Here is a 14,082-nt window from a genome sequence, read left to right as displayed (position 1 = left end):
GTCATTTAACTCCAGTCTGATGATTTTATTCTGAGCTCTGCCTTTATCTGGTTTATTGTCTTTTACTGCTGTCTGCTGGGTTGTGTTTTATTCACACTACTGTTGTTCTTCGTAATAAATTCACTCAACTGTGCAGCACTTTGGCAGCTTTGATGTTTTAAATGTTATCTGTAGATGGAAAAGTTAAAAAAAGCAGAGTATTAATGCTTTTTGGTGTTTTCATGAGACCAGGTTCTAGGACCAGAGTAAAAAAGGCTGAAGAGATGCAGAGAGACACAGAAGTAACAGAAAAACAGGCAGATTGATGCAGACAGGTGTAGCTTCACCGCAAAGATGCAAAATCTAACTTAAAGAACACATAAAACAGAGCAAAGTTACAGCAAATGGACACAAATAAGTCAAAATGACCTCAAACAGCTGCGAAGTCTGAGAGTTTAATCACAGCTGCTGTAGTCCTGATGAATAACTGATCAAAACGCTCGTGTGCAGATGCACGAGGCTGCTTTTTGGGCCCTTTCAGTCAGGGGCCCCACGTCCTGTAGGCTGATGCTGGCACGTGACCCGAGGCTCGTCTCCCCCTGATGTTTAGAGAAAGTGAAAGCCCTGAAAAAGTCCACTTCAGTAACATAATGCAGCGTTTTTCTTTCCCCTCGTGTTCGCTCCTGTGTCTGAGTGTGTGCGCGTGCGTGCGTGCGTGTGTGTGTGTGTGTGTGGGGGGGGGCAGCTCGAGTGAGTCATCGGTGGAAAGAGGGAGGAAGACTTCAGTAGAAATACTGCTGTTAAATGAGTTTGGACAGCATGACATCACGGGGTAATTAAAACCGCTTTCTGGAATTCCGTTTCCAATTCCTGCGCTCAGGTTTGCTGGAGGATCTCTCGCGCACCTGCAGGTTGGTGCGTGAGCGAAATATTTTCACTGGACGGGGTTCAAGCTTTGAAGGAAAGGAGAAAAAACGGAGGCAGCGGCATTACGCCATTCTTGCCTCTGTCGGAAAAAAAGTGGGATTTAAAGAAGTTTCTTACAAGATATCCTGCAGAACAGTCGCGCGGAGAGTTGTGTCACGGGCAGGATCTCTCGTGCACTATGGTTTTTACACATGACAGATGGGACAATGAGACCTTACCGGATTTGTCTTTTGAACTTGTGAAACTGACTTGTTGTCCACAGCTCTGCTTTTACAGCCTGGCACATGTTTACAGCCTGTTTCCGAGCAGAGAAGCGCTTTTTATTCATTCTGGAGGCAGAACGCAGAGCGAGCTCAGAGGATGAAAGCCTCGGAGGGCACAGGACTGCGCACGCTTCTGCTTCTAGGCAAACAGCTCATTTACTTCTGAAGCGATTGCGGTTTTTTACGATGACGGCCTGTGAAAAGGCAAAAGGACTTTAGGATGAAAGTGAAGCATCTTTCTCTTCTGCTCAGCTGCTGGACTCTGATTTACCTGCATCCCGGCCTCGGCTCCCTCAGCAGGACCAGACCCGCGCAGAACCAGCATCACCGACTCGGAGGAGCAGCGGCAGCAGAGCCAGTCCGGGGAGGAGCCGGCCGCGGGGCGCAGACCGCGGGAAGGCAGCCTCTCACCGCTCCTGGGACGTGGAAAGCATCCGCGCACATCCGCGCGGGTCCGCCGCCGATTAAGGGCGAGCCGAGCGCGGAGCCGGTGAAGCGAGAACATCTGCAGCAGCCGCGGGAAGGAACGACGGGCTTCGGGCGCAGAGAGGCTGTGCGCTCCTGGCTGCCCGGCGGGGATGCGCGCGTCAAAGCGCACGCTCCTGCAGCTGTTAACGCACACGCAGCAGGGAAAGTGACCGCGGCTGTTGGAGGTGGAGGCTCGCCGGGGAAGACTCTGGGGAAAGTTGCTTCCAGGACGAGCGCGGCCCCGGCGGCGCTGCGCGGACCCGGCAGTAAGAACCCGAAAGTGGGAGAGCGGCAGCCCAGGCAGCCGCTGGTGACCCCCCATGACTACATGCTGTCCCTGTACTGGTCCCTGTCCAGCGGGGAGCTGAACGGCAGCGCGCTGCATGACGCGGGTCTGGCCAACACCATCACCAGCTTCGTGGACAAAGGACAAGGTAACAGCTTCTCTTTCAGCTCCAGGTGATGGGATATGAACGCAGGCCTGCGTTTAAAAGCTCGTTTCATTGCTCCAACTTCAGGGAACAAACTTTACGAGCGAAAATTAAGCATTAATTTGACTTTTAATCACATTTTCTTCAGTATTTTTTACAAAAGATCAAATATTTAATCCAACTGTGCTGCTTTCTAGTGATATACAGAAAAAAAATGATTTAAAGTCAAACAACTTCATGTTTGCCTGAATTTGATCCTGAAAGCATTTGAAAATATCAGATATTTATCAGATAAATTAAAATAGTGAGACACATTTGCCTGTTACTGTCTTTGGCTGCTTTAAGATCCATTTTGGCAGCTAATGGGATCTGGAGTGTGTTCTCTGGATGAGGGCTGATGAGGTCAGAGGAGTAGAAGAAGAACCAGAGAGGCTCAGATGGGTCTGGAGGAGGCAGAAGGGGGTTAAGCTGCAGTCTGGAGCCGACCAGAGGAGGGCGGCGCTGGGAACCAGGCTGTAAATGCAGGGTTGGGGTTAGGGAGCAGCAGAACATGAAGGAAGAGGAGGGAGCATCTGGAGAGGAGTCAGGAGGTCAGCTGAGCTGCAGCGCTCACAGGGAATGATGGGAAAACAGAGGAGGGCAGGAAGCTGCTGAATGAGTTATCACACAAAGTTCCTCCTCTGCCTGTGCATTAAAGGAGGAGCTGAGCGGGCTGGAGCGCACGCTTTCACATGCAGTAACTGAGCTGAGCACAGCCCGACTGTCCACAGCTCATAAAACACAGCTGCACTGTCGTGGATTTGCTCGGATCATTTTCTTTTGTTCACTGGATCCCAGCAGCGGCTCCTAAAGTCTCACCAGTTAGTTTCATCATGATTTACAACATGTAAAGACTGTTAGAGCCTCGGAGCTCTCAGACAGGACCGTATCTGGAAGCTTTCAGAGGTTAGAAAAGCAGAGTTCAGTTGGGATGAAGCTAATCTGTCCACACTTGTGAGATCCTCTCCTGTGAGGAGCTTTAAAAAAGAACGATTCCACCGTTGAGCTCAGGTCTGAATGAAGTAAAGAAAGGGCACATTTTATAAGAAATAACTCACCTTCAGACGGATTTAATTAAGTTCAGCATAAATTATAACAACTTAGATGTCAGCTTTCTGACTTATGAACAACTGAAGCTACCAAATCATTGTTTCCACAGAACTGCTTTGAAAATATTTGGCGAAGCCTCAGATGCAACACATCTAAAAGCTTTACTGCCATTAATTCACATTTTTGGTCCAAACAAAACTCTTTTTGGGTTCAAATGGACGCATTGATCAACAAATATTACAACGAAACCCAAACAGCGTAGATTTGGTTCTTTAAGAAAAAAGGAACAAAGATCTGAGCTCCAGCTTTAAAGTGAATCTCTGATCTGAGCTCCTTTATTCTCCAACACAGCCTGAACCCTCTGAGACCAGCTTTCTGTCATTTCTTTAAGGAGTCTTCAGGAATAGTTCTCCAGGCTTCTTGAAGGACATCCCAAAGCTCTTCTTTGGATGTGGGCTGCCTTTTGTTCCGTTCTCTGTCAGATGATCCCACACTGCTTCAATAATGTTGAGGTCCGGGCTCTGGGGAGGATTCATCCCTCCATAAGACCTGTTGCCACTGATTTTCAGTCCACTTCTTGTGTCATTTGGCACAGCTCAGCCTTTTCTCCCTGTTTCCCTTCCTTAAGAACGGCTTCTTGACAGCCACCCTTCCATGGAGCCCATTTCTGATGAGGCTTGGGCCAACAGTAGATGGATCAGCTGAAGGTCCAGATGCATCTCTCAGGTCCTGTCAGGTCACAGCTGGATTTTTTCCTCTTTCTTAAGGACATCACTTTCAGATCCTGTTCATCTGCTGGAGATAGTTTTTTAGGCCTGACACTTCTTCTTTTGTCCTCCACTTGTCCAGTTTCCTCAAATGTTTTAAGGACACACTGCACACCATGCTGAGATATGCCAAGTTTTCAGCTAATAGCTCTTTGGGAATCACCTTGTTGCTGCAGAAATCCTATTTTCTGTCTGTCAAACTGTGTTTTCTTTGCTGTTTTTCATAGATGCAGCTAAAGAAATGGGAACAAATGATGTGTCTTTGTGACAGGCTGCTGGTAACAAAGTGCCTAAAGATCCAGTTTAAAATGGCTTCTTTGCTAAGTTGTCTGTTCTGTGTCGACACAACACTGGTTCATCCCTTGAGTTAGGAGCCTTTTTTCTGCCTGAAGGGTTCAAAGGTCAGAGTTAAGTGGCTGAACAAAGAAAATACTTTTTAAAAGACTTTTACTGAGTACTTTGTGAGAAAGGCAGATGATCGTTCTCTCTGATCTTTGCCAAATTAACCACAAGGCAGACATTATGCAAAGGAAGAAGGACCTGGACTGCAAACAAGGGGTTCAACACCAGAAAGAAAGATCAGCTTTTTTGATCTCTTCCGTCTCATAGTTTTAAAAAATAAATTTATTGTCTGTTATCAGCAGTTAACACAACCAGCAGCCTCTGATGTTACAGATGCAACAGGTCTGATAAGATTAGCTGTTTTTACTCTGGTTGGACTTTGATGGGACTCAGAATATTAGTTCACATTAACAGGCTGAAGCTGCTCAGATGGGCAGAGGCACATTAAGGACAATATGATGGTGTGCTTGTGCTCGCGGGGCAGTTCTGGTGACATTTCAACAGAAATTAGATTAAAAACAAGTTGCTTTTAGTTGAACAAATACTGGACAGAAAAGAAAAAGTGTCTCTATTGCCCAGCCCAAGCCTCAGCTTCCTTCTGTTCTCTGCTAGCTTCCTTCTGTTCTCTGCTAGCTTCCCTCTGTTCTCCGCTAGCTTCCCTCTGTTCTCTGTTAGCTTCCTTCTGTTCTCTGCTAGCTTCCCTCTGTTCTCTGTTAGCTTCCTTCTGTTCTCTGCTAGCTTCCCTCTGTTCTCTGCTAGCTTCCCTCTGTTCTCCGCTAGCTTCCCTCTGTTCTCCGCTAGCTTCCCTCTGTTCTCTGTTAGCTTCCTTCTGTTCTCTGCTAGCTTCCCTCTGTTCTCTGTTAGCTTCCTTCTGTTCTCTGCTAGCTTCCCTCTGTTCTCTGCTAGCTTCCCTCTGTTCTCTGCTAGCTTCCTTCTGTTCTCTGCTAGCTTCCCTCTGTTCTCTGCTAGCTTCCTTCTGTTCTCTGCTAGCTTCTTTCTGTTCTCTGCTAGCTTCCTTCTGTTCTCTGCTAGCTTCCCTCTGTTCTCTGTTAGCTTCCCTCTGTTCTCTGTTAGCTTCCTTCTGTTCTCTGCTAGCTTCCTTCTGTTCTCTGCTAGCTTCCTTCTGTTCTCTGCTAGATTCCCTCTGTTCTCTGCTAGCTTCCCTCTGTTCTCTGTTAGCTTCATTCTGTTCTCTGTTAGCTTCCTTCTGCTCTCTGCTAGCTTCTTTCTGTTCTCTGCTAGCTTCCTTCTGTTCTCTGCTAGCTTCCTTCTGTTCTCTACTAGCTTCCCTCTGTTCTCTGCTAGCTTCCTTCTGTTCTCTGCTAGCTTCCTTCTGTTCTCTGCTAGCTTCCTTCTGTTCTCTACTAGCTTCCCTCTGTTCTCTGCTAGCTTCCTTCTGTTCTCTGCTAGCTTCCTTCTCAGCTAACAAGCCAACTAATTCCATTAAAATGCTAACATGAAATGTTCCCTTGTGTTTGTTCTGCTCAGTGGACTCGATATGTGAACTTGCTGCTTTCAGCTGAGATGCTGTAGCATTGAGGTTGCTATTGTGCTAAGCTAACTGGCTTTTACAATGGACACTACAGTGTTTTTTTCCTAATCTTTTAAATGCTCTCAAAGTTTAGACATTTTTCTTCTTTTTCTCTGATTTTGCTTCTCGTTGTTTTCTCCAGTTTGAGTTGGTGGGCGTTAAACTAAGCATCGAAGCAGATCGTTTACATTGAGGAGTTTTTGTAATGGAGTTGTTTGAGGAATCGTTTCAGCTCTACTTGTTTGTTTGTTTGGCTCATATGGAGTGGGCGGGGCTTATTTCTGTGCTGTAACCAGCCACCAGGGGGCAGTACAGATGGCCTTGCTTTTCTTTCTGTTACGGTGCATCCTGTCGGTACTGTAGATTGAACAGGAGGATTTTTGTCTTGCACTGGTAGGAAGTTTCAGTTAAACCAGACTTTAATCTCTGGAACATGCACATGTAAGGATTTGTATATTTATTCTCATACATGTCTGTGTGTTTCTAACATCTGGCTCTCAGTGATATACGTCTTCAGGAGGGCAAATAAACAGTCCTCCCAGCCCCCCCAGTGTAATGTTGTTTTTACGGTGTAAAACTGTTTAAAACAATGTTTAAATGACCAGAGTTTAGTATTTCTGCTGCTGCTGAAGGTTTACTTTTCCAGCACTTAATGTACTTTTAATTTGGGCTTTATTTGTTCAGTGAGTCCTCAGCAAGACGCTGCTGACCTCGTCCACATGCTGAGAGGAGACTGATGACCCGACACACCTTCTCTTGTTTTGGACTTTTTTCTCTTCATTTTCCTAAATTTCCCTCACATTTTTCATTCTTCCTTTTTTTAATTTTACTTCTACTTCCCCTTTTTCTTTCTTTCTGTCCTTATTTTTCAAACATATGGCTGGTTTTACCTCCTGAGGATCCCCAAAATGTTCTTGTGGGACCCTTCATGACCTCCACTTCACTTCCTTACAGGCCAAACAGTTTTGATGCCTCATTCATGAAAAACAAGCTGTGCACGTGTGAATCAGTGCATAACCCTTAGGGTTGGTTTAGGGTTACTTAAAGGGTTACCTTACCTACGTTCATCGTGTCTCTTCATCGTTAAACGGACAACTGAGAAGAAAACTTATTTATCTGACAAAGTACTGATGGGTCAAAAAATCAGTTATAAAAATAAATGCACCTTCTGTCAAAAGTTCAGGACAAAATAAAAATGAAAGATCATCTGTTCTTCAGCAGGTTTTAAACTCAGTGAAAACAACATATTCCACTGAGTAATAGTTTATTATTATTATTATTATTGTTTACATAAACTGAGCGGAAACTCAGTGAGTGAGAAACTAACTGAACCCCTGATCCAGCAGCTGGACTCTGACTGGACCATTGCAACACCTTGATTCTTTCCTTTTTCCCACATTCTGCTGTAGATCTGCTGCTGTGTTTGGGATCTTTGTCCTGTTGATGAGCCAGTTTCAGCCCAGCTTTAGCTGTGGGACAGATGGCCTCACATCTGACTCTAGAATACTTTGGTATCCAGAGGAGTTCATGGTGGACTCAATGACTGCAAGGTGCCCAGGTCCTGTGGCTGCAGAACCAGCCCAGATCATCAGCCCTCCACCACCGTGCTTGACAGCTGGTATGAGGTGTTTGTGCTGATCTGCTGTGTTTGGTTTCCTCCAAACGTGCTGCTGTGCATTAGGACCAAACATCTCCACTTTGCTCTGGTCTGTCCAAAGGACATCGTTCCAGAAGTCTTGAGCTTTGTTCAGATGCAGCTTTGCAAACCTAAGCTGTGCTGCCATGTTCTTTTTAGAGAGAATAGGCTTTCTCCTGCAGCCCTTCCAAACAAGACATCCTTGTTCAGTCTTTTTCTAACTGTGATGTCATGACCTTTGACCTTTAACATGCTAACTGAGGCCTGGAGAGTCTGAGATGTAGCTCTGGGCTTCTTCACCTTGGGGTGACCTTTAACCTTTAGCATGCTAACTGAGGCCTGTAGAGTCTGAGATGTAGCTCTGGGCTTCTTCACCTTGGGGTGACCTTTAACCTTTAACATGCTAACTGAGGCCTGTAGAGTCTGAGATGTAGCTCTGGGCTTCTTCACCTTGGGGTGACCTTTAACCTTTAGCATGCTAACTGAGGCCTGTAGAGTCTGAGATGTAGCTCTGGGCTTCTTCACCTTGGGGTGACCTTTAACCTTTAACATGCTAACTGAGGCCTGTAGAGTCTGAGATGTAGCTCTGGGCTTCTTCACCTTGGGGTGACCTTTAACCTTTAGCATGCTAACTGAGGCCTGTAGAGTCTGAGATGTAGCTCTGTGCTTTTTCACCTTGGGGTGACCTTTAACCTTTAACATGCTAACTGAGGCCTGTAGAGTCTGAGAAGTAGCTCTGGGCTTTTTCACCTTGGGGTGACCTTTAACCTTTAGCATGCTAACTGAGGCCTGTAGAGTCTGAGATGTAGCTCTGGGCTTCTTCACCTTGGGGTGACCTTTAACCTTTAGCATGCTAACTGAGGCCTGTAGAGTCTGAGATGTAGCTCTGGGCTTCTTCACCTTGGGGTGACCTTGCTGGGACGTCCACTCCTGGGAAGATTGACAGCTGTCCTGAATGTTTTCCACTTGTGAATAATCTTTCTCTCTGTAGAATGATGGACTCCAGATAGTCTGGAAATGGCCTTATAACCCTTCCCAGACTGATGGGCAGCAGCAGCTGCTTCTCTGAGATCATTGCTGGTGTCTTTCCTCCTTGGCATCGTGTTAAACTGACAGAACTCCTGCTTTTATAGAGCTGCTCACACTGACTGAGGATCAGTTAATCAGAGCATTGATCAGTTAATCAGAGCATTGATCAGTTAATCAGAGCATTGATCAGTTAATCAGAGCATTGATCAGTTAATCAGAGCATCGATCAGTTAATCAGAGCATTGATCAGTTAATCAGAGCATTGATCAGTGAATCAGAGCATTGATCAGTTAATCAGAGCATTGATCAGTTAATCAGAGCATTGATCAGCAGCTCCTGGCTGCTTCTTACCCTCTTAAGGAGGCTGTGGGACTGTTGGAGTGTTTCAGCTTTTTATATTTCAAATTACTTTCTATCGTTTCGTAGTTCAACCCTTTAAGTTTTCCTTGTATACGTAAGAAGATCCCAAAGTTATCGATGTTAAATAAATCTGATTGATCCCTACAGGCAGCTGCAGTCACAGGAACTGTCTTTGCAACAAATATAAATTTTGATGTCGTCTGTATTATATTTGTCATTTTTCACATTTATTTGCTCTTAATTCACTAATTCTTTTACAAATGAAAACAACAGGCTTGCGGTCCGCTTCCTCCTTGCTCAGCTGCAGATCTCAGCAGTTTAAAACCAACCTGGATGTGTCCTGGAGGCGTTAGTCTGTATTCTGCCAAATGGGTTCTGTTGGCTGAAATGATTCTTTAGGATGTTCAAAAGTGAAAAGTGTGACATCAAAGACCAGAGCAACAAGCAGTTTTATCCACAAGGCTGTAAAAGTCCGACAGAGTTTGTGAAATCACATTTCCTCAAAGTTTTATTGAGACAACCCGAAGAGGCGCGATGGCGTGTTCGTGTGCATTATCGATGGTTTGTTTCCTCTGCAGCCTGGTTTGCTGTCAGCGGTGAAGAGCTGCAGATCTGTAATAACAGGCCTGTTTACAGTCAGATGTGGTCTCCCTGTCTGGTTCTAATGTACTTTTCAATGCATGCTACGGTCCCGGTTAGGAGGAGGGCTGCCGTGAGAAGACATCAGCCGAGTGTGTTTCCAATCGTCTTTGTGAGGACCACAGTGAGTTTCGGGATATCTTTGAGGAAAGTGAGGACATCACTTTGGGACAGAGCTTCACTGTTTGAGGGCTCAGACTTGGTTTTGGGGTTCAGGTCAGAATCAAGTTTCAGTTTTGGATAAAGGGCCTGGAGATGTAATAAGTGAGAAAGGGGTCCCCATAATGATACAATTACAAACATGTGTGTTTGTTTTAAGAGCTTTCTTTGCTGGATTTGGTTTGAATGTGAAACTTTTCTGGGTTTCCTCACTGACAACAAAAGAAAACACGACACACCGCCCGCTAACTTCTCTCCTGGTAGTGTGGGTGTGTGCGTATTCTGGTTTAAATTACATGTGGGGACCCACGTTTATTCACTGGGATGTGGGGACTCGATATCTAACTCATGTCACCGTTTTTGTTTAAAAACCGCTGTGGGTCCAGATGTTAGGCAACCTACTGAAGTTCTGTGCACGTTAGCATCGGCCTGCACACAAACATACTTTAATTCTGTTAAAAAGTTAAGTTGACCCTTTAAGCGCCACCAGGCTGCATGAAAAAGGTCACACAACGCATCAAATCTGTTTCTACTCACTACCACGAGATGGCAGACATGTTTTAATTATGCCCTGAATTAAGGTGTCTTCATGTTTAAATGTTCGGATAAATAAAATGCTGTGTTGATGATTAGCTCATGCAGCTAAGTGGAAGTTTTTAAGTGGATCGGAGAGGATTTCCAGCAGAGGTGAGGGCGGCTGGGTCGGGTACGGGGGGGGGGGGGTCTGACTGGAAGCCAGTGAGTCAGCAGGAATGAGGGTTTCTCTGAGTCCTGATGAAGTGAACCGGGGGGGTCAGACTCTCTGATGAGCCTGTTGGCTGCGGAGGAGACAGATGTGACAGATGCTGAGCTGCTGTTCCTCCTCCTCACTGATGATTTCTCTGAGAACAGATGAAACTAACAGATATGAACAGATGAAACTAACAGATATGAACCAGTTCTTGGCCATCAGACGCTGAAGAATCAGGATCTGATTAAAGACATTTTACTGATTCTTCCTGACGTTCATTTCACTGTTTTTCTGTTGTTTTTATGTGGATAAAATGACAGAAAAACATGAAAAAGATCAAAAGTTGGAGCAATTTTGTTCATAGTTGTGTTCATGAGTTCAGAAAAGGATCAAAAAGGAAAAAATTAAATAAAAACTGAAATGTGTTCAAAATCCAATGTTCACCAAAAGTTCTGGAGCCCAAGGTGTCGCAGTGATGTCATCAGTGATGTCACCATATGCAAATTAGGTGAATAAATTAAAAACCTTTATGAAGCTACAGCATTTTTATGAGTTACGTTAACAAGACAAAGTTAATTTATAATATGTACACAGTGGTTAGGGTTAACCTTCACTAAACTAGGTTAGTTAGTTAGCTAGTTGGTTAGTTAGTTAGTTAGTTAGTTAGTTAGTTAGTTAGTTAGCGTATAACAATGAAAATGAGAAACTATCTAAAGATGGCAGTGAGTTTAAAATAGTTTGTACAAATGCGAGATCAGTAAATGGAAGTAAGAATTTACTTTCAGTTATTATTGCTTTTTCAGACCTTTTTAAATATCCTCAGATATATAATTTATTATCACATAAACCAAAGGAATGTAAGCAACCAAAGAAATTCTTGGTCGACTGAAACCAACAAACCAGAGTCTGACGGCGTTTTGCAGTTATAAATCGAATGAACGATTAGTAAAAATACTGAAATATTACCGTTGTTCGATGATTCGCCGGGTTTCAGTCGAGCTGTGATAAATAAACTGTTCTGATATATAAACTGTTCTGATATATAAACTGTTCTGATATATAAACTGTTCTGATATATAAACTGTTCTGATATATAAACTGTTCTGATATATAAACTGTTCTGATATATAAACTGTTCTGATATATAAACTGTTCTGATATACAAACTGTTCTGATATGCAAAGTTTTGCATTCGACTTTCTTCCCGCCATTTATTTTGGTAAAATTCTGCTCAGAATAAAAATAAATATTCAGCAGAGCATCGACTCCGGTGGGCTGATCCAAAATAGTGAAAACACGGGGGTGTTAGCTGTGAAACGGCTCTGAACACACCCCTTTTGCACGTTCCTCCTGCTGAAATGAACCACAGACGTATGAAAGTAGCACGACTTTACCGCCATGCTACAGACGTTCAACTCTTACTGGATCAGAACCGCTTTGTTTGCACTGAACAGATCAAATAATTCGACCTTTTTACTTAAGATTTCAGTTAACTGTTCATAAGAAAAGGGAAAAATATGAAGTATAATAATATAATTCAGATAAAAAAAGAACTTCTTTCATTGGATCAAACTTCAGAATCATTTTCTTACATTAAATAGCATGAATTAACCAGTTCGTCCCTATTTTCACGTCACTTTTGTAATTTCCTATAAACACTATAAACAAACACTCTACAGCTAAATTCTATCTTCTGAATTTAATATAATTGTTATTCTCTTAATGAAATAATCATTTAATGTTCCTGTTTTCTCTGATTGGACTTTTTTTCTTTAATATTAATTTAAATATATATATATATTTGTGTGATGATATGATGATAAATGCTGATTCCTGACTGGTTTCCTTTGTTAAATGCTTAAAATGCTAATTAATTGGAAGCTGTGAGGTGGGAAAACCTGGATGGAAACACTGCAGGATAATGCAATTTCTTGTCATATTTTATGAATGTTTCTGGCATTTTCATGTGAAAATGGATTATCTTAACTGTTAAAACTGGCTCAGGGAGCGCATGTGGAGTCCAGCCTGGAGATTTACTTCTGCCAGATGTCCCTGATTAAACCCAAAGCCAGCGTGGAAATGTGTGAGATGTGCAGTGGAGGTGTTTCTCAGACAGGAAACGGAGACGGTTGGGGTGACCTTTATCAGCCGACAGCTTTATTGACTGTCAGCAGGTCGGCTGACTCCAGCTTCAGGGTAAAACTCACTTCTGTGCCCATGTTTCTGACCTTGTTTCTCCGCAGATGAGCACGGGCCCCTGCTGCGACGTCAGAGGTATCACTTCAACATCAGCTCCCTGGAACGGGACGGGCTCCTGGGGGCCGAGCTGCGCATCCTGAGGAAGCGCCTGTCTGATCCGCGCAGAGCCTCCACGGGCTCCGCAGCAGCTGGAGGAGCCTCTCCCTGCCTGAAGCTGTACACCTGCTCCTCGGGGAAGCAAAAGCCGGCTCTGCTGCAGAGCCGCGCCGTGGAGAATCTGCTCCGCGGAGCCGGCAGCAAATGGGAAGTGTTTGACATATTTAAGGTCTTCAGAAGTTTGAAAGCGCAGCGCTCCCAGCAGCTGTGCTTTGAGCTGGAGGCCCCGGAGCAGAGGGGAGGTCGGCCCACGGACCTGCGAGCTCTGGGCTTCTCCCGGCTCGGCAGGACCAACAAGGAGAAAGCCTTCCTCTTGGCTTTTGGAAAAAGCAAGAAGCGAGACCTTTTCTACAACGAGATCAAAGCGCGTTCGGGTCACGACAACAAAACCGTGTACGAGTACCTGTTCACGCAGCGCCGGATGCGCCGGGCTCCTGCGGCCCGAGGGGGTAAGAAACCTCCGCCCACGGAGTCCTTCCCCCAACACCAGGCGGTGAAGACGAGGCCGCGCTGCCACCGGAGACGGCTCCACGTCAACTTCAAGGAGATGGGCTGGGACGACTGGATCATCGCGCCCCTGGAGTACGACGCCTACCACTGCGACGGCGCCTGCGACTTCCCTATCCGCTCGCACCTGGAGCCCACCAACCACGCCATCATCCAGACCCTGATCAACTCCATGGACCCGGAGCTCACCCCCCCCACCTGCTGCGTCCCCACACGCCTCAGCCCAATCAGCATCCTCTACATCGATTCGGCCAATAATGTCGTCTACAAGCAGTACGAGGACATGGTGGTGGAGTCCTGTGGCTGCAGGTAGCAAACAGAACACATTTCACTGAATCTCACTGAATCTGTAGCTGGAACATCAGCAGCGACCAAAGAGCTGCTGCAGCAGCTGAGATGTTTGCTATCAGGCTGCGTACCGACGGCGGCTGAAGACTAAAGAAGAAGAGAAACCGATGGAGCCGAGGCTCCGAGACACTAAAACTGATGCTGGTGGTGAGGATCTAAAAAAACTGGTTTATTCTCTTCAGATTTGTATCTGTGTCCTGAGTGGTGTAAAAAGTTTAAAATGCTGTCGAAACATTAAGTGAATTATACTCAAAAATGCCCTTTTCCAGCACTTATCTGATGGAGTCGTTTGTATGCCTTAGCCAGACTGTTTTATCAAGCATGTGAAGAATTTCTGATGTATAAATACTGGCCAATGATGAAGTGCTAATCTGACCTGCTCCAAATGTGGGAAACTTGCTCAAACTAGTCTTCAATAAAAAATGTTAAACTGACTGAGCTCCAAACTCCTATCAGTGCAAACCTATGCCCCCCCCCCCCCCCCCCCCCCAAGTCTCTGCAGACTAAACTATCAGAGGAATC

General features: G+C 45.1%; 1 protein-coding gene across 1 annotated transcript; it reads left to right on the top strand.

Moving 5' to 3' along the window:
* Positions 1-1,716: 1,716 nt before the first annotated feature.
* On the top strand, positions 1,717-13,525 carry gdf5 (growth differentiation factor 5). Its single transcript, XM_072383065.1, has 2 exons — positions 1,717-2,071; positions 12,594-13,525. The coding sequence occupies exons 1-2, from the start codon at positions 1,966-1,968 to the stop codon at positions 13,523-13,525; spliced, it is 1,038 nt and encodes a 345-aa protein (XP_072239166.1). The 5' UTR covers positions 1,717-1,965.
* The last annotated feature ends 557 nt before the right edge of the window (positions 13,526-14,082 follow it).

This window comes from Leuresthes tenuis, unplaced genomic scaffold (genome assembly GCF_036924035.1).
Source record: "Leuresthes tenuis unplaced genomic scaffold, fLeuTen1.0.hap1 SCAF_3, whole genome shotgun sequence".
In the NCBI taxonomy this organism is placed as follows: domain Eukaryota; kingdom Metazoa; phylum Chordata; class Actinopteri; order Atheriniformes; family Atherinopsidae; genus Leuresthes; species Leuresthes tenuis.
The sequence above is the reverse complement of the archived record's forward strand: the minus strand, read 5'-3'. Positions and strand labels throughout refer to the sequence as shown.

Bases quoted from the DNA above. Each gene is read 5' to 3' on its own strand.
- gdf5 (XM_072383065.1), top strand. From the start codon at position 1,966: ATGCTGTCCCTGTACTGGTCCCTGTCCAGCGGGGAGCTGAACGGCAGC. The intron at 2,072-12,593 runs GTAACAGCTTCT...GTTTCTCCGCAG, and splicing joins CTTCGTGGACAAAGGACAAG to ATGAGCACGGGCCCCTGCTG.